General features: G+C 53.5%; 2 protein-coding genes across 2 annotated transcripts; one reads left to right on the forward strand and one right to left on the reverse strand.

Annotated features, from left to right (window-relative positions):
- The first annotated feature begins 48 nt into the window (after nucleotides 1-48).
- C12H14orf119 (chromosome 12 C14orf119 homolog) lies at nucleotides 49-9327 on the forward strand. The gene is made up of 2 exons (XM_038741381.1): nucleotides 49-287; nucleotides 8323-9327. The coding sequence occupies exon 2, from the start codon at nucleotides 8326-8328 to the stop codon at nucleotides 8761-8763; it is 438 nt and encodes a 145-aa protein (XP_038597309.1). The 5' UTR covers nucleotides 49-287; nucleotides 8323-8325; the 3' UTR covers nucleotides 8764-9327.
- Nucleotides 8997-17312, reverse strand: LMLN2 (leishmanolysin like peptidase 2). The gene is made up of 18 exons (XM_038741063.1): nucleotides 17223-17312; nucleotides 17078-17126; nucleotides 16416-16598; nucleotides 14862-15089; nucleotides 14169-14242; nucleotides 13394-13532; nucleotides 13160-13359; nucleotides 12908-12992; nucleotides 12621-12766; nucleotides 11778-11949; nucleotides 11591-11660; nucleotides 11287-11383; nucleotides 10932-11189; nucleotides 10485-10714; nucleotides 10208-10387; nucleotides 10106-10138; nucleotides 9570-9702; nucleotides 8997-9185 (listed from the first exon to the last, which is right to left on the reverse strand). The coding sequence occupies exons 1-18, from the start codon at nucleotides 17310-17312 to the stop codon at nucleotides 8997-8999; spliced, it is 2556 nt and encodes an 851-aa protein (XP_038596991.1).
- Between the last annotated feature and the right edge of the window lie 3241 nt (nucleotides 17313-20553).

Raw genomic sequence — 20553 nt, forward strand, 5'->3', positions numbered from 1 at the left:
TTCGGCGGCCAATCAGGTGCGGCGCCCTCCGGCTTCGGGAGCGTTCGGGCGGCTTCGGCTCCTCGTTCGGGAATCTCCGGAGGCCCGGGCTCGCGACCGGAAGTGCGTGTGCTCGCCTCAGCCTCGCCTCCCCGCTCGGCCCCTCTGAGGGGGCCGCGGCCTTGTCATCAATCCTACTTATTGAGCGCCTACTGTGGGCAGAGCACTGTACTAAGCGCTCGGTTTGTCGGCTGGAACCGGACCCTCAGCCTTCCCGCCAACGGGGCCCCCCTCGGGGGCACGAGAAGGTAAGCAGCGTGGCTCCGTGGAAAGAGCCCGGGCTTTGGAGTCGCAGGTCGTGGGTTCCAATCCCGCCTCCGCCACTTCATCAGTCATACTTATTGAGCGCTTACTGTGTGCGGAGCACTGGACTGAGCGCTTGGGAAGCCCAAGTTGGCAACACATAGAGACAGTCCCTACCCAACCGTGGGCTCACAGTCTAAAAGGGGGAGACGGAGAACAAAACCAAACATACTAACAAAATAAAATAAATAGAATAGATATCATCATCATCATATTTATTGAGTGCTTACTGTGTGCAGAGCACTGTACTGAGCGCTTAGAGACAGTCCCTCCCCAACAGTGGGCTCACAGTCTAAAAGGGGGAGACGGAGAACAAAACCAAACATACTAATAAAATAAATAGAATAGATATCATCATCATCATCAATCGTATTTATTGAGCGCTTACTGTGTGCAGAGCACTGTACTGAGCGCCTGGGAAGTACAAGTTGGCAACATAGAGAGACAGTCCCTACCCAACAGTGGGCTCACAGTCTAAAAGGGGGAGACGGAGAACAAAACCAAACATGCTAACAAAATAAATAGAATAGATATCATCATCATCATCAGCATCAATCGTATTTATTGAGCGCTTACTGTGTGCAGAGCACTGGACTAAGCGCTTGGGAAGTACAAATTGGCAGAATAGAGAGACAGTCCCTCCCCAACAGTGGGCTCACAGTCTAAAAGGGGGAGACGGAGAACAAAACCAAACATACTAACAAAATAAAATAAATAGAATAGATATCATCATCATCATCATCAATCGTATTTATTGAGCGCTTACTGTGTGCAGAGCACTGGACTGAGCGCTTGGGAAGTACAAGGTGGCAACATATAGAGACAGTCCCTCCCCAACAGTGGGCTCACAGTCTAAAAGGGGGAGACGGAGAACAAAACCAAACATACTAACAAAATAAAAGAAATAGAATAGATATGTACAAGTAAAATAAATAAATAATATTTAAATAAATAAGTTGTCTTTTAATAATAATAATAATAATGATGATGATGATGGCATTTATTAAGCGCTTACTATGTGCAGAGCACCGTTCTAAGCGCTGGGGAGGTTACAGCATGATCAGGTGGTCCCACGGGGAACTCACAGTTTTCATCCACGCTTGCTTCTCAATTGTCAGTTGTCAGCTGGGTGACTTTGAGCAAGTCACTTCACTTCTCTGGGCCTCAGTGACCTCATCTGGAAAATGGGAATGAAGACTGGGAGCCCCCTGTGGGACAACCCGATCACTTTGTAACCTCCCCAGCGCTTAGAACAGTGCTTGGCACATAGGAAGCACTTAATCAATGCTATTATTATCCCCTTTTAGACTGTGAGCCCGCTGTTGGGTAGGGACTGTCTCTATATGTTGCCAACTTGTACTTCCCAAGCGCTTAGTACAGTGCTCTGCACACAGTAAGTGCTCAATAAATACAATTGATTGATTGATTGATTAATCCCCATTTTACAGATGAGGTAACAGAGGCACAGAGAACTGAAGTGACTTGCCCAAAGTCACACAGCTGACAGTTGGCGGAGCGGGGATTTTAGACGGTGAGCCCACTGTTGGGTAGGGACCGTCTCTGTATGTTGCCAACTTGGACTTCCCAAGCACTTAGTACAGTGCTCGGCACACAGTAGGCGCTCAATAAATACAATTGAATGATTGATTGTTAGCTGGGTGACTTTGGGCACTTCTCTGGGCCTCAGTTCCCTCATCTGTCAAGTGGGGATGAAGACTGGGAGCCCCTCGTGGGAACAACCTGATTACCTTGTATCTCCCCCAGCGCTTCGAACAGTGCTTCGCACATAATCATTCAATCAGTCAATCAATCAATCGTATTTATTGAGCGCTTACTGTGTGCAGAGCACTGTACTAAGTGCTTGGGAAGTACAAGTTGGCAGCATATTGGGACGGTCCCTACCCAACAGTGGGCTCACAGTCTAGAAGGGGGAGACAGAGAACAAAACCAAACATATTAACAAAATAAAATAAATAGAATAGATATGTACAAGTAAAATAAATAGAGTAATAAATATGTACAAATATATATGTATATATATATATATATTTATTGAGCGATTACTGTGTGCAGAGCACTGTACTAAGCGCTTGGGAAGTACAAGTTGGCAACATATAGAGACGGTCCCTACACAACAGTGGGCTCCAGTCTAGAAGGGGGAGACAGGGAACAAAACATATTAACAAAATGAAATAAATAGAATAAATATGTACAAATGAAATAAATAGAGTAACAAATCCTTACAAACATATATACAGGTGCTGTGGGGAGGGGAAGGAGGTAAGGCGGGGAGGAGGGGGAGAGGAAGGAGGGGGCTCAGTCTGGGAAGGCCTCCTGGAAGAAGTGAGCTCTCATTAGGGCCTTGAAGGGAAGCACTGTTCTTATCTCTGGGGGGATACAAGGTGATCCGTTTGTCCCAACTGGGGCTCACCGTCTTCATCCCCATTTGACAGATGAGGGAACTGAGGCCCAGAGAAGTGAAGTGACTCCCAGTTGACAAGTGGCAGAGCCGGGATTGGAACCTACTACCACCGACTCCCAATAATAATAATGATGGTATTTGTTTGGCGCTTACTATGTGCAAAGCGCTCTTCTAAGTGCTGGGGGGGATACAAGGTGATCCGGTTGTCCCACCTGGGGCTCACCGTCTTCATCCAGCGCTTAGAACAGCACTTTGCACATAGTAAGCGCTTAACAAATTCCATCATTATTATCCCCATTTGACAGGTGAGGGAACTGAGGCCCAGAGAAGTGAAGTGACTTGCCCAAAGTCACCCAATTGACAAGTGGCGGAGCCGGGATTGGAACCCACGACCACTGACTCCCAATAATAATAATGATGGTGTTTGTTAAGCGCTTATTATGTGCAAAGCAGTGTTCTAAGAGCTGGGGAGGATACAAGGTGATCAGGTTGTCCCACGGGGGGGCTCACAGTCTTCATCCCCATTTTACAGATGAGGGAACTGAGGCCCAGAGAAGGAAGTGACTCGCCCAAAGTCACACAGCTGACAATTGGCAGAGCTGGGATTTGAGCCCATGACCTCTGACTCCAAAGCCCGGGCTCTTTCCACTGAGCCACGCTGCTTCTCAAAATTTTTTATAACGGTATTTATTAAGCGCTTACTATGTGCCAAGCACTGTTCTAAGCGCTGAGATAGATATAAGGTGATTAGGTTGTCCCACGTGGGGTTTACAGTCCTCATCCCCATTTTACAGATGAGGGAACTGAGGCCCAGAGAAGTGATGTGACCTGCCCAAAGTCACACACCAAACAGTGCTCTGCAAACAGTAAGCACTCAGTAAAGGCGATTGAATGAATGAAGAGGCAGAGGTGGGATTAGAACTCACGACCTCAGACTCCCAAACCCGGGATCTTTCTACTAAGCCACGCAGCTTCCCAGTTGTCAGCAGGGTGACTTTGGGCAAGTCACTTCACTTCTCTGGGCCTCAGTTCCCTCATCTGTCAAATGGGGATGAAGACTGGGAGCACCACGTGGGACAACCTGATCACCTTGTATCCCCCCCAGCGCTTAGAACAGTGCTTTGCACATAGTACGTGCTTAACAAATACCATCATTATAATTATTATTATTGGGAGTCAGAGGTCATGAGTTCTAATCCCAGCTCCGCCACTTGTCAGCACTGTGACTTTGGGCAAGTCACTTCACTTCTCTGGGCCTCAGTTCCCTCATCTGTCAAATGGAGGTGAAGACTGGGAGCCCCACATGGGACAACCTGATCACCTTGTATCCCCCGCAGTGCTTAGAACAGTGCTCGGCACATAGCGCTTACCAAATGCCATCATTATTATTATTAAGGGAGCCCACCATGCCGGGGCCAGGTCCAGAGCCCTTCCCCACTACCCTGCCATCCACCGGGGCCTGCTCACCACGATAACAATAATAATAATAACTGAATGATGGTGTTTGTTAAGCGCTTACGTAAGCACTGTTAATAATAATTATGGCATTTGTTAAGCGCTTGCTATGTGCTAGGCACTGTACTAAGCGCTGGGGTAGATCCAAGCAAATCGGCTTGGACACAGTCCCCGTCCCAGGTGGGACTCACAGTCCTCATTTGACAGATGAGGGACCTGGGGCCCAGAGAAGTGAAGTGACCTGCCCAAAGTCACAGAGCAGATGAGCGGGGAACCCAGGGCCTTCTGACTCCAGTAGTCCAGGCTATAATAATAATAATAATTTTGGTATGGTATTTGTTAAGCGCTTAGTATGTGCCAAGCACTGTTCTAAGCGCTGGGAAGATACAAGGTAATCAGATTGTCCCACTTGGGGCTCACGGTCTTTAATCCCCATTTTCTAGATGAGGTAACTGAGGCACAGAGAAGTTAAGTGACTTGCCCAAAGTCACACAGCTGATAAGTGGCGGAACTGGGATTAGAACCCACGACCTCTGACTCCCAAGCCCATGCTCTTTCCACTGAGCCATGCTGCTTCTATGTGCCAAGGCTTCCTATGTGCCAAGAACTATTCTAAGTGCTGGGGTAGATAAAAGGTAATCAGGTTGGACACAGCCCCTGTCCCACACGGGGCTCACACTCTTAACCCCCATTTTACCGATGAGGCAACCGAGGCCCGGAGAAGTTGTGGCCAATTTATGCCCACCGCTGGCCTCCAAGTCCGGCCAGTGGGTGACAACTCCCCGAAGTTAACAGAGGGGTGAGAACGAGGATCAGCAGTGTCTCGAACCCTCCGTTCCCACGTCTCTTTTTTTTTTAAATGGCGTTTGTTAAGCGCTTACTATTTACCAGGCACCGTTTTAAGCGCTGGGGTAGGTACAAAGTAATCAGGTTGGCCACAGTCCACATCCCACATGAGGCTCACAGTCTTAATCCCCATTTTACAACAATAATAATACTGTGGTATTTGTTAAGCGCTTACTTTGTGCCAAGCTAATCACGATGGACACAGTCCATATCCCACATGGGGGTGCCCATTCTCAATCCCCATTTTACAGATGAGGAAGCGGAGGCCCTGAGAAGTGACTTGAGTGGCCCACTAGATTAAGCTCACTGTGGGCGAGGAATGTATCTGCCAACTTTGCTGTATAGTGCTCTCCCAAGCACTTTCAGTAAAATGCTATGCACGTGAGCGCTTAATAAAATCCATTGATTGATTGACCTGCCTCAGTTCACACAGCAGACAAGTGATGGGGCCGGAATTAGAACCCAGGCCCGGGATGCTTCCACTAGGCCCCGCTGCTTCTCGTCGGAATTATTACCTCATCCCAGCCCGTGGCATTGTTAGAGGCGACCTTGTGGCCACCCTGCAGGCTCCCCTTCCTCCCGCCTTCCCTCCTTCCCTACGATGCCAAGGATAGAGGGAAACTCGTGCAGGCTGTGGAGCGCTTTGCCCGATCCACCTCTGCCCCCAAGACTGCCCGTAAACGGGCCCCAGGGGCCCCCGCGGCCGTGGTGGCAACGTGGGCACCGATGACATGGTGCCTACCAAGCCTTTTCATAAGGCCCAAGAGCAGGATTACTGACGTGTCGGCGGCTTCTCCGCTGCTATAAAGATTCCCCAGTGGCAGCAGAAGCCGAGGCATAAGAAAACAAAACCAGCAAACAGAAAGAAGGCCCTAGACCAATAGATTTCATCGCCCAGCCCCTGCTACAGCGTTTCAGATTTCATTATCGTGTCCTCAAACATAAAAGCAAGAAGGGAAACATCCCGAAATAACCGTATGCCCATCCCAGGTGCCAACTCCAGCTGTTTGCACAAAGCCATTGTTTACCACCCCTCTGCCCTTGGGCCCGGCTCCCAGACTTGCTCATTCCCGACTCCTGGCAGGATCTGAACGGGGATGGAAAGAGCGAAGAATTTCCGAGGCCGGTTGAGAGGTGCCCACATCAGCCTTTTGTGAATCTGCCAAACCCAGTTTCCAGTCTCCTTCCCCCCCTCCTCGCCCCAGCACTTAAAATGGAAAGTTGGCATCTCTGTTTCCTATCCCATCAGCATCTGTACTGTAAAACGGTAAGGCAAACATATTTAGGGAAAAGGTGATGGAAATGGAAGTCCCAAGTTTTTACCCAAGTATCGTCGTTAGTACATCCGGCCAGAAACCTCACCCACCAAGCCAGCAAGGGCAACTGACTTCTCTCCCCAGCTCAGTCACTGACTTGTCTCCCGCTTCCTTACTCTCTAATTTTCCCTGCTGTAAAAAAAGAATGAGAACTTTATAAGGGACGGGAAAGATAGTAGGAGCCTTTCAAGAGATGGGCCCCAACCACCTGAAGACGGGAGAGTAGTTCGCATTGCGAGGAGGCTCTCCCTAGGCAGGGCGACTCGGTGGAAAGAACATCGCTTGGAGAGTCGGGAGTCGCGAATTGAGAGGAAATAGCTCGGGCCCGGGAGTCAGAGCGCCTGACTTGTCCCCTGGGTGACCTCAGGCAAGTCACTTCACTTCTTTGTGCCTCAGTTCCGTCATCTGCAGAATGGGGGTTCACTGCCTCCTACTTAGACCGTGAGCTCCATGTGGGATCTGATGATCTTGGATCTGCCGCAGTGCTTATTGCAGTGCTTGGCACACAGGGGAAGCGCTTAACAAATGCTATTATTATTGTTATTCATTCATTCAATCGTATTGAGTGCTTACTGCATGCAGAGCACTGTACTAAGCACTTAATTGTTATCTGAGTCCCTGCCCCACCTCTGCCAGGGCAGGCTGTGTTACCTTGGGCTTCTCTGTGCCCCAGTTTCACCTGTAAAATAGAGAAGAGAGATCCGAGCTCCATACCATTTAGATGGTGAGTCTCATCTCTTAAGTGTGGGATGGGGACTGTGTCCAATCTGATTATTATCTCCTCCAGGATTTTGTACCTACTAGGTACTTAATAAATTCTAACACTATTGCTATTCTAGGTTCTTGCCTGGCCTCATGTGTGTGATTATTAACATCTGGATCTTGCAGTCCACTTGATCTTAAGATCCTGGAAGGTCAGGTTATGGTCTTCTCTCTCATATTCTCCCAAACTCCCTGTACATCGCTCCGCACAGAGTAAGGGCTCAGTAAATACTACTGAGTTGATTGCATTTATTGAGCTCTTCCTGTCGCTTGGGAGAGAACAGTACAACAATATAACAGACACATTCTCTACTAACAGCGAGGTTACAGTCTAGAGGAGACTACATGACAAAGAGACAAATATAATAATGTATAATAATGGTATTTGTTAAGCGCGTACTACGTGTCGGGCACCGTAATAAGCGCCGGGACGGATGTATGCTAGGAAACCGTTTAGCCTTCAAGTATCTTGAAGGAGGGGTTGGATATGAAAGGTGAAAGTTTGACCAATGTGGAGGAGGGAGGTGTTCGAGTTTTCCATTTGTAAGGAGAGGGGCAGGATTTTTTTCCTCCCTGGTTAAATTGCTGAGAGATGAGCAACTGTTTCCTTCCTACCAGGGCAGGTTGATGAGCCAGGAGTTTGTCACTCTGAACTGGCACCCAGGAGCTGGGCACTTAGGGATTCCGTAAAATGGGAATTCAGTGCCTGTTCTCCCTCTCACTGAGACTCTATGTGGGGCAGGGATTGGGTCTGGCCTGATTATGTTGTGTCCACCCCAGCATTCGAAACAGGGAGTAAGCGCTTAGCAAATACACCCCTTTCTGGGGCCACAGCGGTACAGGCTACACATCTACCCACAAAACAGCGGGGCCAAATGGAAATAGCAGGGACTGGGGAGTCCGAGGCCCTGGGTTCTAATGCCGGCTCTGCCATTCGGCGGCTGTGTGGCCTTGGACAAGTGACTTCACTTCTGGGCCTCGTTTCCTCATCCGTAAAATGGGGATTCATTACCCCGTCTCCCTCCGACTTAAGCCCTGAATCCCATGAGGGATCGTCTCTGACCTGATTATATCCAGAGCTCAGGATAGTGCTTGGCACGTAGTAAAGCACCTCAGAAATTACCCAGCACTTACCCCCGGAGCCATTATTATTAAATGCGTGTTTATTTTTTTTCTCAGAGGATGTCCCTAGAGCCATCATCCTCCTCCTCCACGCCTCTCCTCTTCCCTTCCCCTGTCCTGGCCGGAACTTCCGATCCTCCTCCCCCCTCGACCTCCCCGCCTCCCATGTCTTACATCACTTCCCAAGAGATGAAGTGCGTCCTTCACTGGTTTGCCAGCTGGTCCGGTCCCCAGCGCGAGCGCTTCCTGCAGGACCTGGTGACCAAAGCGGTGCCGGGCAAGCTGCAGTCCCTGCTGGATAGCCTGGAGCAGCTCAGCGTGTCCGGACCCGACCGGCCCCCGCGCATCTTCGAGTGCCAGCTGCGCCTCTGGGACCAGTGGTTCCACAGCTGGGCCGAGCAGGAGCGCAATGTGTTTGTGGGACAGCTGGAGGCCAGCGAGCCGGACTTCGTGGCCCGGTTCTACCAGGCGGTGGCCGCGACCTCTGGAAAAGACTGACGGGGCGGGGCGAGGGTCCGGGAAGGGATTTCTGTCTTGCGGGGTGGTCCGGGAGCAACACTCAGACCAGCAAGCCGGACAGACCGACCGGCCCAGGCTGGAGGTTTCACCCCTCACCACAGAGCACCCGGGCACCTGGGTCCCCGAGGACTGGACTCAGACAGGTCACCCCGAGCCCCAAGGCTCCTCCGGCTGCCCCCCACCCCCCTCCAGGACGTTGGGGCGGGAGGCGTCTACATGTGACTCCACGTGAAGTCCAGGGGCCAGGACCAAGCCCTCCCTGTGGCCGGCTCCCCCAGGGGAGGAGCCAGTTGTGCTGGCCGGGGCTCTCTTTCCCGGAAGAGATTGGGAAGGTCAGGAACGATGACGTTCTCCTCCCCCGTAATCTGGCGTGACCGAGCTTCCCTCAGCTGCGGGCCAGCCTGATGTGGAGCGTCAGCGATTGGGGGAGGGAGAGAGGAGGAAAAAGCTGGACCACATCGCCCTACACTCAGTGCAGACGGAGGGGTGTTCGGTTTGCCCAGGAAGCCAAAGAGCGGGGACTTTGAGTAAAGGATGCCCAGACCTGTTCGTCTCTACTTGTACACCCGCAGGGCCGGGTGGGGGTGAGGGGGCAGGCTGGTGGGCGACAACCATTTTCCCAGCTCTTGGAAGGCTCCTTCCTCTCAGATCCTGGGCCGTTTGGGAGAGTTCCTCTTCTCCAGTGCGACTCTCAGCTGGCTGGGGACAGGCTACCCTTCGGCCTTCCCGACTCCTCCAGGTGACACCCCCCCCTGCTAGTTTGGGGGCGCAGCAGGGGGTCCCACACGCAGGGCGGCTCGATGTCTCCGGAAGGCCGCGGCTCCCCAGGCAGCTGCCGGAAGGAGTAGAGGGAGGCAGAGGCCCAGGGCTAAGGCCCCCACTGTGGCCGGGCTAGTGGAGTTGGATGGGATCAGCCATCTACAGACATGGGAGCATGAAAGAGAGAGAGAGAGAAAGCTTGTGGGGTGTGGGGGCCACTGGAAGAGGTCCACCTGTTCCCAGAGACAATGCCACTTGGAATAGCCCAGAACTGGTTGGGGTAGGGAGAGACTTGGGGGGCCCTCCCTCCCCCGAGACATGAGGCTCGGATTCCGGAGGAGGGAGGCTGGGGGTCTGGGGGAGGTCTGGGAGGAGCCTGCAAGACCAAAATTCCATCTCTCCAGGCCCCTTTGGGGAGGGCAGGAGGGAGACCAGACACAGTCTGGAACAGGGGACCCCTCTGGAGCATAAACATGGGGGAAACAAGGTGGGGGCACCCACAAAGCTCCAGCAGGGCCTAGAAGAGGAAGGTGGGTGGCCTACAGCCTTTTGCCCCCGTCACTTGGAGCCCGGCTGCTGGGTGGTGTGGTTGACCCTATTGGGCAGTATTGGGGGTTGATGCAGCGAGGGGGTGGGCAGACGGGCGAGCATCACTCACTCCCACCTGGCCCGGTCGGTGGTGTAGCTGGCCCCGGCGGAGTCCACGCTCAGGGCTCTGTTCCGGAGGGAGCGGCTCAGGGCCCCGTGCAGCACCCGGGCTGGCGGGAAGCGGCAGGTGGGCGACTCCAGCACGCGCACGGTGAAGACCAGGCTGGGGGTCAGTGCTGGGCTGCCGAAGTGACACCTGCCAGGATGTTGAGGTTGCAATGGAGAGGCTGGGTGGGGTCCACAAGGCATATCATTCCCCCAACCCCAGCCCCTCGCCTCCAGCCTCCGCTGACCTGCCGGTGCCCGCTCTGCCCAGCAGGTCCCGCAGTACAGCCTGGGCCAGCTCCTGCCCCTGCCCCTTGCTCAGAGAGTGACCAGGAGGCCCCACCAGCCCCAGGGTCAGCTGGAGCAGCAGGCCAGGGGGAGAAGGACTCCCAGATGGCTGGGGGGTGGCCTCGGGGCCCAGGGCAGCCTGGCACAGTTTGCTTCGGGGACAGAAGAGGAGGCCGTCATATCCGGGTACCTGCAGGGATCATGGGGGGTGGGTGGCAGGAGACAGCTGGACCCGTCCGGGGGCCCGTGACTGCCCACATCCACTCTCCCAGGCCCAGGGCAGCCCAGTGGGCCGGTTTTAAAGAATGATGAGTGACAAGCAGGAGTGGATGACGGGTCCCACCCCTATCTGGGATCATCAGCCCCCCCAAGGTAGCCGCCAGCCACCTCAGCTTGGCTGAACCCACCTGAATGGCTGCCCGCAGTGGGCATGAGAGCCAAGGTGCCCCTTCCACCCGCACCTGGGACACCCTGCCCGTCCCACAGCGATGTAAGTAGCAGCGGCCTGAGAGGTCCTCTTGGGCCCCTGGGGCCCGGCTGGGGCTCGCAGGGAGCAGGTCAGAGGTGAGGTTGGCCAGAAAGCAGCGGCTGCCGGGGTGGTAGATCTCCCCGTGGAGGGTTGCGGCCCCAGTCTCGGGGGTGTTTCCCTCCTTCCAACACTCGCTCTGTGGGGGCCAAAGGGGCAACATCGAGGGCTGACCCCCACCCACCTGGCCTCCTCCCCTTTCCTCTTCCCCCCTTCCCCATCCCCGGGCTGCTCACCCGGTTGGTGAGAGGCTTGTACAGGCGGCACCCGTCCAGCAAGGGATCCGAGGAGCAGCGGCCCTTGTCCAGGTGCAGGTAGTGGCAGCCCAGGCCGCTGGCAGGGGGAGAGGGCGGAGGGTAAAGCCGAGCGACGGGAAGCAAGTGAGGACACCCCTCCCTCTTCGACCCTGACACCCCCCACCTCTCCTCTATCCATCAATTGTATTTATAGAGCACTTCCTGTTTGCAGAGCACTGAACTAAGCGCTTGGGAGAGTCCAGTACAGCACTCGAAACAGATACACTCTGCTCAGGGCACACACCTGCCATTACAGAAGAAGTCAGAGGAGCTGGTCCCGCAGGTGGTCACCAGGCCAAAGTCTGGGCCAGCACCTACTCAGAGGGGAAAAGCGAGGCCTAAGGAGGCCCTGCCCGCCCCATCCACCCACCTGCCCTCGCTCTCTCCACCCTGGTGAGCCCGTGTCTCCCGTCCCCGCACCCCAATCTCACCTCGGCCCCACTCCAGCTCCTGCGCCACGCTGAGGTTAACCTGATACCAGCCCATGTCCACGAAGGCCGCGAGGGTGATGGGGTCAAGCCGCGCATGGCGGGAGCGAGCAAAGGTGGACGTCATCACCGACCCCTGGAGCAGCCGGGCCTCCCAGTGCGAGGAGGATGGACCCTGAGAGAGGGATTCATTCATTCATTCAATCGTATTTACTGAGCGCTTACTGTGTGCAAAGCACTGGACTAAGCGCTTGGGAAGTACAAATAGAGACGGTCCCTACCCAACAACAGGCTCACAGTCTAGAAAGGGGAGACAAACAAAAGAAAACACGTGGACAAGTATCAAGTGCGAACAAATAGAATTAAAGCTAGATGTACATCATTAACAAATAGTAAATATGTACAAGTAAAATAGAGTAATAAATCTGTACAAACATATATACAAGTGCTGTGGGGAGGGGAAGGAGGTAGGATGGGAGGATGGGGAGGGGGACAGGAAAAAGGGAGCTCAGTCTGGGAAGGCCTCCTGGAGGAGGTGAGCTCTCAGTAGGACTTTGAAGGGAGGAAGAGAGCTGGCTTGGTGGATGTGTGGAGGGAGGGCATTCCATGCCAGGGGAAGAACACGGGCAGGGGGTCAATGGGATGGGCTAGAATGAGGTACAGTGAGGAAGTTAGCAGCAGAGGAGCGGAGGGTGCGGGCTGGGCTGGAGAAGGATAGAAGGGAGGTGAGGTAGGAGGGGGCGAGGTGATGGACAACCTGGAAGCTGAGAGTGAGGACTTTTTGCTTGATGCATAGGTAGCGCCTTGCCACCTACCACCCTACACACCCATAGCTCTAGGACCCACCTCCTCCTCCAGGGGGGCTCCCAGGGCGACGTCCGGGCTACCCAGGTGACCAGCCAAGCTGAGCCTCACGGCGGGCGTGATCAGGTGCAGCTGTCCCAACTCATCCTGCTGGGTCACCCGCCGCCACGGGGAACAGTCCTGTTCAGCTGGACCCCAAAAAATACGGGCAGGGGTGGGGACAGCTGGGAGACCACCAGGGGCGACAGGGGTGGTGGGAGCCCAGGGGCAGGGGAGCTCCGGCGAGGGCCAGGCCCTCAATGTACCCTCCCTTGGGTCTCCCCACTCACTGCCCAAGATGGGGGTACAGTCTCGCCACTTGCCAAACAGTCTCCCAGAGAAGCCCAGCGTGTGGAGCAGCTCGTGCACAGTGGCCTGGTTGTGGGAGAGGGAACAGAAGGGATGACAGTTCCTCCCTCCCTCCCTCTGGGGGTTCCCAACTGTACAGACTTCCCAGATGCCCTTGGGGCGGAGAGGAGCTTCCCCCCAAATTCGCAAGGCCAGTGACATTTCCCCCCGCCCTGCCCTGAGCGGGCAATCACCGTGACTGTGTCGCTGTGACTGTAGTCGGGAGCAGCGAGGCGCCGGGCACAGAAAACAATGGTGCCTGCGAGGGGCCTGTCGTTGGGGCCCAGTTGGCAGCAGGCGGCATAGGCGATGACGGAGGGCTGCGGCAGAAAGAGAAAAAGGATAGGGAGCTTGGAAAGGAAGGGAAAAGGAGAGAAGAGTTGAGGGGGGGGTTCTGGAAGAGGAAAGTGGGGGCGTGCTCACCTGACGATGGCATTTGGGGGTCTGGACCACCCGCACGTACAGGAGGAAGTCGGCGTCCGGGATCCCAGGCCCATCCGGTAGGAGCAACTCTGGGGAGCCAAACTCGGGCCACAAGGCCAAGCCCTGCAGGTGGGCGTCAGGAATCTGGGGGGAGAACGGGGGCCACAGCCAGAGCAAGGCAGCGGCCGGTCAAAGGGGTCTCCTCCGGAGGGATGGCAGGGGTGGGGCGGGGCTGGGGGTTCCCTCACCTTGACCCCCAGGCAGCTCTCCCCTCGGTAGTCTGGGTCCAGGTGGCTGCACCTAATAATAGTAATAATAGTATTTGTTAAGTGCTTACTATGTGCCAGGCACCATACTAAGCACTGGGGTGTGTAGTGGGGATTGTCTCTGTTGCGGAATTGTACTTTCCACGTGCTTAGTACAGTGCTCTGCACACAGTAAGTGCTCAATAAATATGATTGAATGAACGAATGACTACAAGCAAATGGTGTTGGACGCAGTCCCTGCCCCACAATGGGGCTCTCACTCTTCATCTCCATTTTACAGCTGAGGTAACTGAGGCCCAGAGAAGTGAAGCGACAAGGTCACACAGCACAGTGGCAGAGTCGGGATTAGAACCCAGGTCCTACTGATTCCCAGGCCACGCTTGGCTCACACTCCTTCTCACCTACTGGGAAAGGAGTGTGGGGGGCAACACGGGAGGGCTGGAGGGGGTCAGGGCTCGCCCAACCCCCCACCCCTAACCCCCCGAGACCCCCACCTTCCTCTGTTGGGTCCGACGGCATCTCCCCAGACAGCCAGGCAGTAGCGGGCCGGATCGCGGCTCAGCAGCAAGGGGCTCTGCAGGGGCAGGACTGGACCCAGGGCGGAGGGGGGAAAAGACCGGTCACAATAATAATAACAATAATGATGGTATTTGTTAAGCGCTTACTATATGCCAAGCACCGTTCCAAGCGCTGGGGTGGATACAAGCTGCTAATCAGGTTGTCCCACTTGGGGCTCACAGACTTAATCCCTATTTTTCCAGAGGGAAGTGAGGCACAAAGAATAATAAGAATAATAATGGTATTTGTTAAGCGCTTACTATGTGCCAAACACTGTTCTAAGCGCTGGGGGTGATACAAGGTAATCAGGTTGTCCCACGTGGGGCTCACAGTCTTTATCCCCATTTTCCAGATGAGGTAACTGAAGCCCAGAGAATTGAAATGGCTTGCCCAAAGTCACCCAGCAGACAAGAGGTGGAGTCGGGATAAGAACCCACGACCTCTGACTCCCAAGCCCGGGCTCTTTCCACTGAGCCACGCTGCCTGGCGGCATGCCCAAGGTCACCCAGCAGACACGTGGCGGGGCCAGGATAGGAACCCACGTCTTCTGACTCCCAAGCCCAGGCTCTTGCGACTGAGGCCCGCTGCTTCTGGCTTCCGTGGCCACCATGAAGCGGGCCCACGAGCCCCCCGCCCCCTGCCCCCTGACCTGCCAGGGCGGCCTTGACTCGCTCCACTGCCGCCTCCACCGCCGACTCCGCGCGGGCCCCGGCCGGCCGGCCCGGGTACCAGGCCCGGATGCGGAGCGGGCGCGGGGCGGGCCGGGGGGCGCGGGGGGCACGGGGGCCGGGGTCCCGCCAGGCCGGGGACCCCCGCAGCAGCCGCACCGAGCCCTGCGCCTCCTCGTGCAGGCAGAGGCCCGCCACCTCCCGCACCACTAACAGCAACAGGGGCAGGACAGGCCGCAGGACCGGCCGAGGGGAAGCCCCCTGCCCCATCCCGGCCCTGCTCCTCGACTTTCCCACGGGAGACCCCGGGAAGGCACCACCCTCTTCCCAGGAGAGGGGGGGCCCCCCCCGACATCCGACACCGGAGGTGGGCAGGAGGGGATGCTTCCCAGCAGCCCAGCTGGAGGCCTTCCTGAGCCTGGGCTTGGGCCTGGGAGGGGGAGCAACTAAGCCCAGACTCAGCCCCACTTTTCCTCTGCTTCCCCTCCCCATCACCCCTCCCCATTCGCTCCCTCATTCATTCAGTCATATTTATTGAGCGCTTACTGTGCGCATAGTACTGTACTAAGGGCTTAGGAAGTACAATTTGGCAATCCCTACCCAACAACGGGCTCAGTCTAGAAGCTCACAGTCCCTCTGCTTTCCCTCTGCAACCGCCCCACAGCACTTGCGTATATCTGTACATTCATTCATTCATTCAATCGTATTAATTGAGCGCTCACAGTGTGATGATGATGATGGCATTTGTTAAGCACTTACTGTGTGCAAAGCACTGTTCTAAGCGCTGGGGGGATACAAGGTGATCAGGTTGTCCCACGTCGGGCTCACAGTCTTAATCCTCATTTTACAGTTGAGGGAACTGAGGCTCAGTGTGCAGAGCACTGTACTAAGCGCTTGGGAAGTCCAAGTTGGCAACATATAGAGACGGTCCCTACCCAACAGCGGGCTCACAGTCTAGAAGCGGGAGACAGACAACATAACAAAACATATTAGCAAAATAAAATAAATAGAATAGTAAATATGTACAAGTAAAATAGAGTAATAAATATGTACAAACATATACAGGTGCTGCGGGGAGGGGAAGGAGGTAAGGCGGGGGGGACGGGGAGGGGGAGGAAGGAGGGGGCTCAGTCTGGGAAGGCCTCCTGGAGGAGGTGAGCTCTCAGTAGGGCTTTGAAGGGAGGAAGAGAGCTAGCTTGGCGGATGTGCGGAGGGAGGGCATAACTAATTCTACATATCTATAATATCTATATATTATAGATATCTATATATCTATAATTCTACTTATTTTATTAATGATATGTATATATCTATAATTCTATGTATTCATATTGATGCTATCAATGCCGGTTTCCTTGTTTTGATGTCCGTCTCTCCCCTTCTAGGCTGTGAGCCCATTGTTGGGCAGGGATTGTCTCTCTTTGTTGCCGAATTGTACTTTCCAAGCACTGAGTACAGTGCTCTGCACAATAAATACGATTGAATGAATGAATGAGGAAGGGGAAAAAGCCGCATAAACTGGGGTGGTCACTCACAGCTGCTGAGTTTCAGGGGGCACAGAGCAGGGGCTGGGGGAATTCCGTGCAAGTGGGGGAATAAACTTGAGGAGGCCCAGGAGCAGAAGGCCCGTGAAGGAGAGCGCACCTTCAACAACCGGGCAGGAGGACGCTGGTAGAACGGCATATACAGAAGGGCGCAGAGAGAGGAGTGCAAATAGACTGGAGCGGATAAAAGGGTGCAGAGAGAGAAGCGCGGAAAAATGGGCACAGAAAGAGAAGGACAGATGGAGGAGCACAGATAGGTGCAGGGAGAGAAGAACAGAAAGATGGGTGCAGAGAAGCACAGATAGGTGCAGGGAGAGAAGCACAGAAAGATGGGCGCAGAGAAGCGCAGAAAGATGGGCACAGAGAGAGAAGCACAGAAAGATGGGCACAGAAAGAGAAGCAAAGATAAAGGAGGGTGACAGAAGGCTGCAGAGAGAGGCGCACAGATAGGGGAACATGAGTAGCAGAGCATAGCCAGAAAAGCGCAACTAACAGAGCACAGGGAGCAGAGCAGCATGCCGAAATGCTGGAGGCCTTCCAGGATGGCTAGTGATACAGGACACTTCTGCCTGTCTTTGTACTTCCCAAGCGCTTAGTACAGTGCTCTGCACATAGTAAGCGCTCAATAAATACGATTGATGATGATGCCTGACCGAAAGCCTCAGGATTCTTCAGGCTGCCAGAGGAAGGGGTTGTAAAGTCCTGCAGGGTGTGAACAAGGAAATAAACGTTTGTCATCCAATGCCTGTCTGAAGCCCGAAGGTGGTAAATGCAACACAAGCAACACCTCGTTCCCACAGGAAGTTTCTCAGGGCCGGGAAAAACAACAGCGGGTTCAAGAAGGACTTGGCCAAATTCCTGGGCTGAGAGCCGGGACCTCCGGACCATGCCCATATGGGGGTCACTGCTTCAGCCCCATGAGCCCCCTTGCAGAGCACGGACCTCGGTTCTAATCCCAGCTCTGCCACTTGCCCGCCCAGTGGCCTTGGGCAAGTCACTTAACGGCTCTGTGCCTCAGTTTCCTCATCTGTAAAACGAAGATTAAAGACCAGCTCCCTCTCCCTTAGACGGTGAGCTCCACAGGGGAGAGGGATTGTGTCCAAACAGATTATCTGGTAGCTGCCAGCGTGGCTTAGTGGAAAGAGCCCGGGCTTGGGAGTCGGAGGACGTGGGTTCTAATCGCGGCTCCGCCACTTGTCTGCTGTATGACTTTGGGCAAGCCACTTCATTTCTCTGTGCCTCAGTTACCTCATCTGTAAAATGAGGATTAAGACAGAGAGGCCCATGTGGGACAACCTGATTACCTTGTATCTACCTCAGTGCTTAGAACAGTGCTTGGCACATAGTAAGCACTTAACAAATATCATAATTATTATTATTACCCCAGTGCTTGGCACATAGTAGGTGCTTAACAAATATCCCAACTACTATTTTTATTTGGCTGTTATTTTGCAACTTGCTAATAATAATAATGATACTTGTTAAGTGCTTACTACGTGCCAAGCACTGAACTAAGCGCTGGGCAAGGAAGCTAAACAGGTACCACGTCAGGTTCAACTAAGTAGAAGGGAAAACCTGTACTGCCTCCCCAATCTGTAGATGAGGGAACTGAAGCACAGGGAAGTTAAGTGACTTGCCCAAGGTCACACAGCAGACCAGGGGAGGGGATTAGAATCCAGGTCCTCTGACTCCCAGGCCTGTTCCTAATAATAACAATTATTAATAATAATGATGGCATTTGTTAAATGCTTACTGTGTGCAAAGCACTGTTCTAAGCGCTGGGGAGGATACAAGGTGATCAGGTTGTCCCACGTGGGGCTCACAGTCTTAATCCCCATTTGACAGATGAGGTGACTGAGGCACAGAGAAGTTAAGTGACTCGCCCAAAGTCACACAGCTGACAAGTGGTGGAGCGGGGATTAGAACCCATAATAATAATAATAATAATGATGGCATTTATTAAATGCTTACTATGTGCAAAGCACTGTTCTAAGCGCTGAGGAGGTTACAAGGTGATCAGGTTGTCCCACGGGGGGCTCACAATCTTAATCCCCATTTTACAGATGAGGTACCTGAGGCGCAGAGAAGTTAAGTGACTTGCCCAAAGTCACACAGCTGACAATTAGTGGAGCCGGGATTTGAACCCATGACCTCTGACTCCCAAGCCCGGGCTCTTTCCACTGAGCCTCGATTAATAATAACGTTACTAATAATAACTGTGTCATTTGCCCTGTGCCAGGCACTGTACTAAGCCCTAGGGTGGCTACAAATAAATCAGGTTGGACGGTGTCCCTGTCCTGCACGGGGCTCACACTCTCGATCCCTGTTTTACAAATGAGGTAACCGAGGCACAGAAAAGTGAAGTGACTCGCCCAAGCTCACACAGCAAACAGGTGGCAGAGCTGGGATTAGAACCCAGGGCCTTCTAACTCCCAGGCTCGTGCTCTATCCACTGGGCCACCCTGCTTCGCTTTTCACTAGGCAATGTTGCAGCTCATTCACTTGTCAGGATTCCCGCTCCCTCGTCCCTCAGGTTGTTGAGTTTGGCCCACCCCAGCCCCGACCTTGGGCAAGTCATTTCACTTCTCTGTGCCTCGGTTTCCTCATCTGCCCCATTTTCCTTCCCCCCATGTCTCCTCCTTCCTCCTGCTGCCGCCTCAGCCTCTGCTGCCCCATAGTGGTCCTTTAGCCACAGAGCTGGAGGAGCTTGGAAAAAAGCCTCTTAATAATAATAATAATAATAATAATAATAATAATAATAATAATAATAATAATAATAATGGTATTTGTTAAGGGCTTTCTATATGCCAAGCACTGTTCTAAGCGCTGGGGCAGATACAAGGTAATCAGGTTGTCATCATCATCATCATCAATCGTATTTATTGAGCGCTTACTGTGTGCAGAGCACTGTACTAAGCGCTTGGGAAGTACAAGCTGGCAACATATAGAGACAGTCCCTACCCAACAGTGGGTAGAGGCCCAGAGAATAACAATAACAATGGCACTTATTAAGCGCTTACTATTGGCAAAGCACCGTTCTAAGCGCTGGGGAGGCTACAAGGTGATCAGGTTGTCCCACGGGGGCTCCCAGTCTTAATCCCCGTTTTACAGACGAGGGAACTGAGGCTCAGAGAATAATAATAGCGATGGGATTTATTAAGCGCTTACTATGTGCCAAGCACCGTTCTAAGCGCTGGGGAGGTTACAAGGTGATCAGGTTGTCCCACTGGGGGCTCACATTTACTCCCCATGTTCCAGATGAGGGAACTGAGGCCCAGAGAATAATGATAGTAATAATAATAATGGCATTTATTAAGCGCTTACTACGTGCCAAGCACCGTTCTAAGCTCTGGGGAGGTTACAAGGTGATCAGGTTGTCCCACGGGGGGCCCACAGTCTTAATCCCCATTTTACAGATGAGGGAACTGTCCCACGTGGGGCTCACAGTCTTAATCCCCATTTTACAGATGAGGTAACTGAGGCACAGAGAATAATAATAAAAATGATGATGGTATTTGTTAAGTGCTTATTATGTGCAAAGCACTGTTCTAAGCGCTGGGGAGGTTACAAGGTGATCAGGTTGTCCCACGGGGGGTTTACGGTTTTAATCCCCATTTTACAGATGAGGTAACTGAGGCCCAGAGAAGTGAAGTGACTTGCCCCAAATCACCCAGCTGACAGTTGGCGGAGCCGGGATTTGAACCCATGACCTCTGACTCCAAAGCCTGTGCTCTTTTCACTGAGCCACGCTGCTTCTCAGAGAAGTGAAGTGACTTGCCAAAGGTCACACAGCAGACGAGCGGCAGAGCCAGAATTAGAACCCACGCCCTCTGACTCCCAAGCCCGGGCTGTTTCCACCGAGCCACGTTGCTTCTCTCGATCCATCTCTTCTATCTATTGAGGGCTTACTGTGTGCAGAGCACTGTGCTAAGCGCTTGGGAGGAGGAGTCGGGGGAGAGAGGAGTATGGGTTGGGGGGGAATAAAGGCGATTGGGCAGGAAGAGCAGGAAGAGGGGGGAAATGGGGTGGAGGATCTTTGTGGGTGGGCAACGTGCTGCTAATTCTGCTGTACTGAACTCTCCCAAGTGCTTAGTGCAGTGCTTTGTACATAGTAAACGCTGAATAAATA

This window comes from Tachyglossus aculeatus (genome assembly GCF_015852505.1).
Source record: "Tachyglossus aculeatus isolate mTacAcu1 chromosome 12 unlocalized genomic scaffold, mTacAcu1.pri SUPER_6_unloc_1, whole genome shotgun sequence".
Taxonomy (NCBI): domain Eukaryota; kingdom Metazoa; phylum Chordata; class Mammalia; order Monotremata; family Tachyglossidae; genus Tachyglossus; species Tachyglossus aculeatus.

Bases quoted from the DNA above. Each gene is read 5' to 3' on its own strand.
- LMLN2 (XM_038741063.1), bottom strand. From the start codon at position 17,312: ATGGTCCGGAGGTCCCGGCTCTCAGCCCAGGAATTTGGCCAAGTCCTT. The intron at 12,767-12,907 runs GTGAGTGGGGAG...TTTGGGGTCCAG, and splicing joins CTGTACCCCCATCTTGGGCA to CTGAACAGGACTGTTCCCCG. The intron at 9,186-9,569 runs GTGGGACCCCCT...GCTCCACATCAG, and splicing joins GACATCGAGCCGCCCTGCGT to GCTGGCCCGCAGCTGAGGGA.
- C12H14orf119 (XM_038741381.1), top strand. From the start codon at position 8,326: ATGTCCCTAGAGCCATCATCCTCCTCCTCCACGCCTCTCCTCTTCCCT.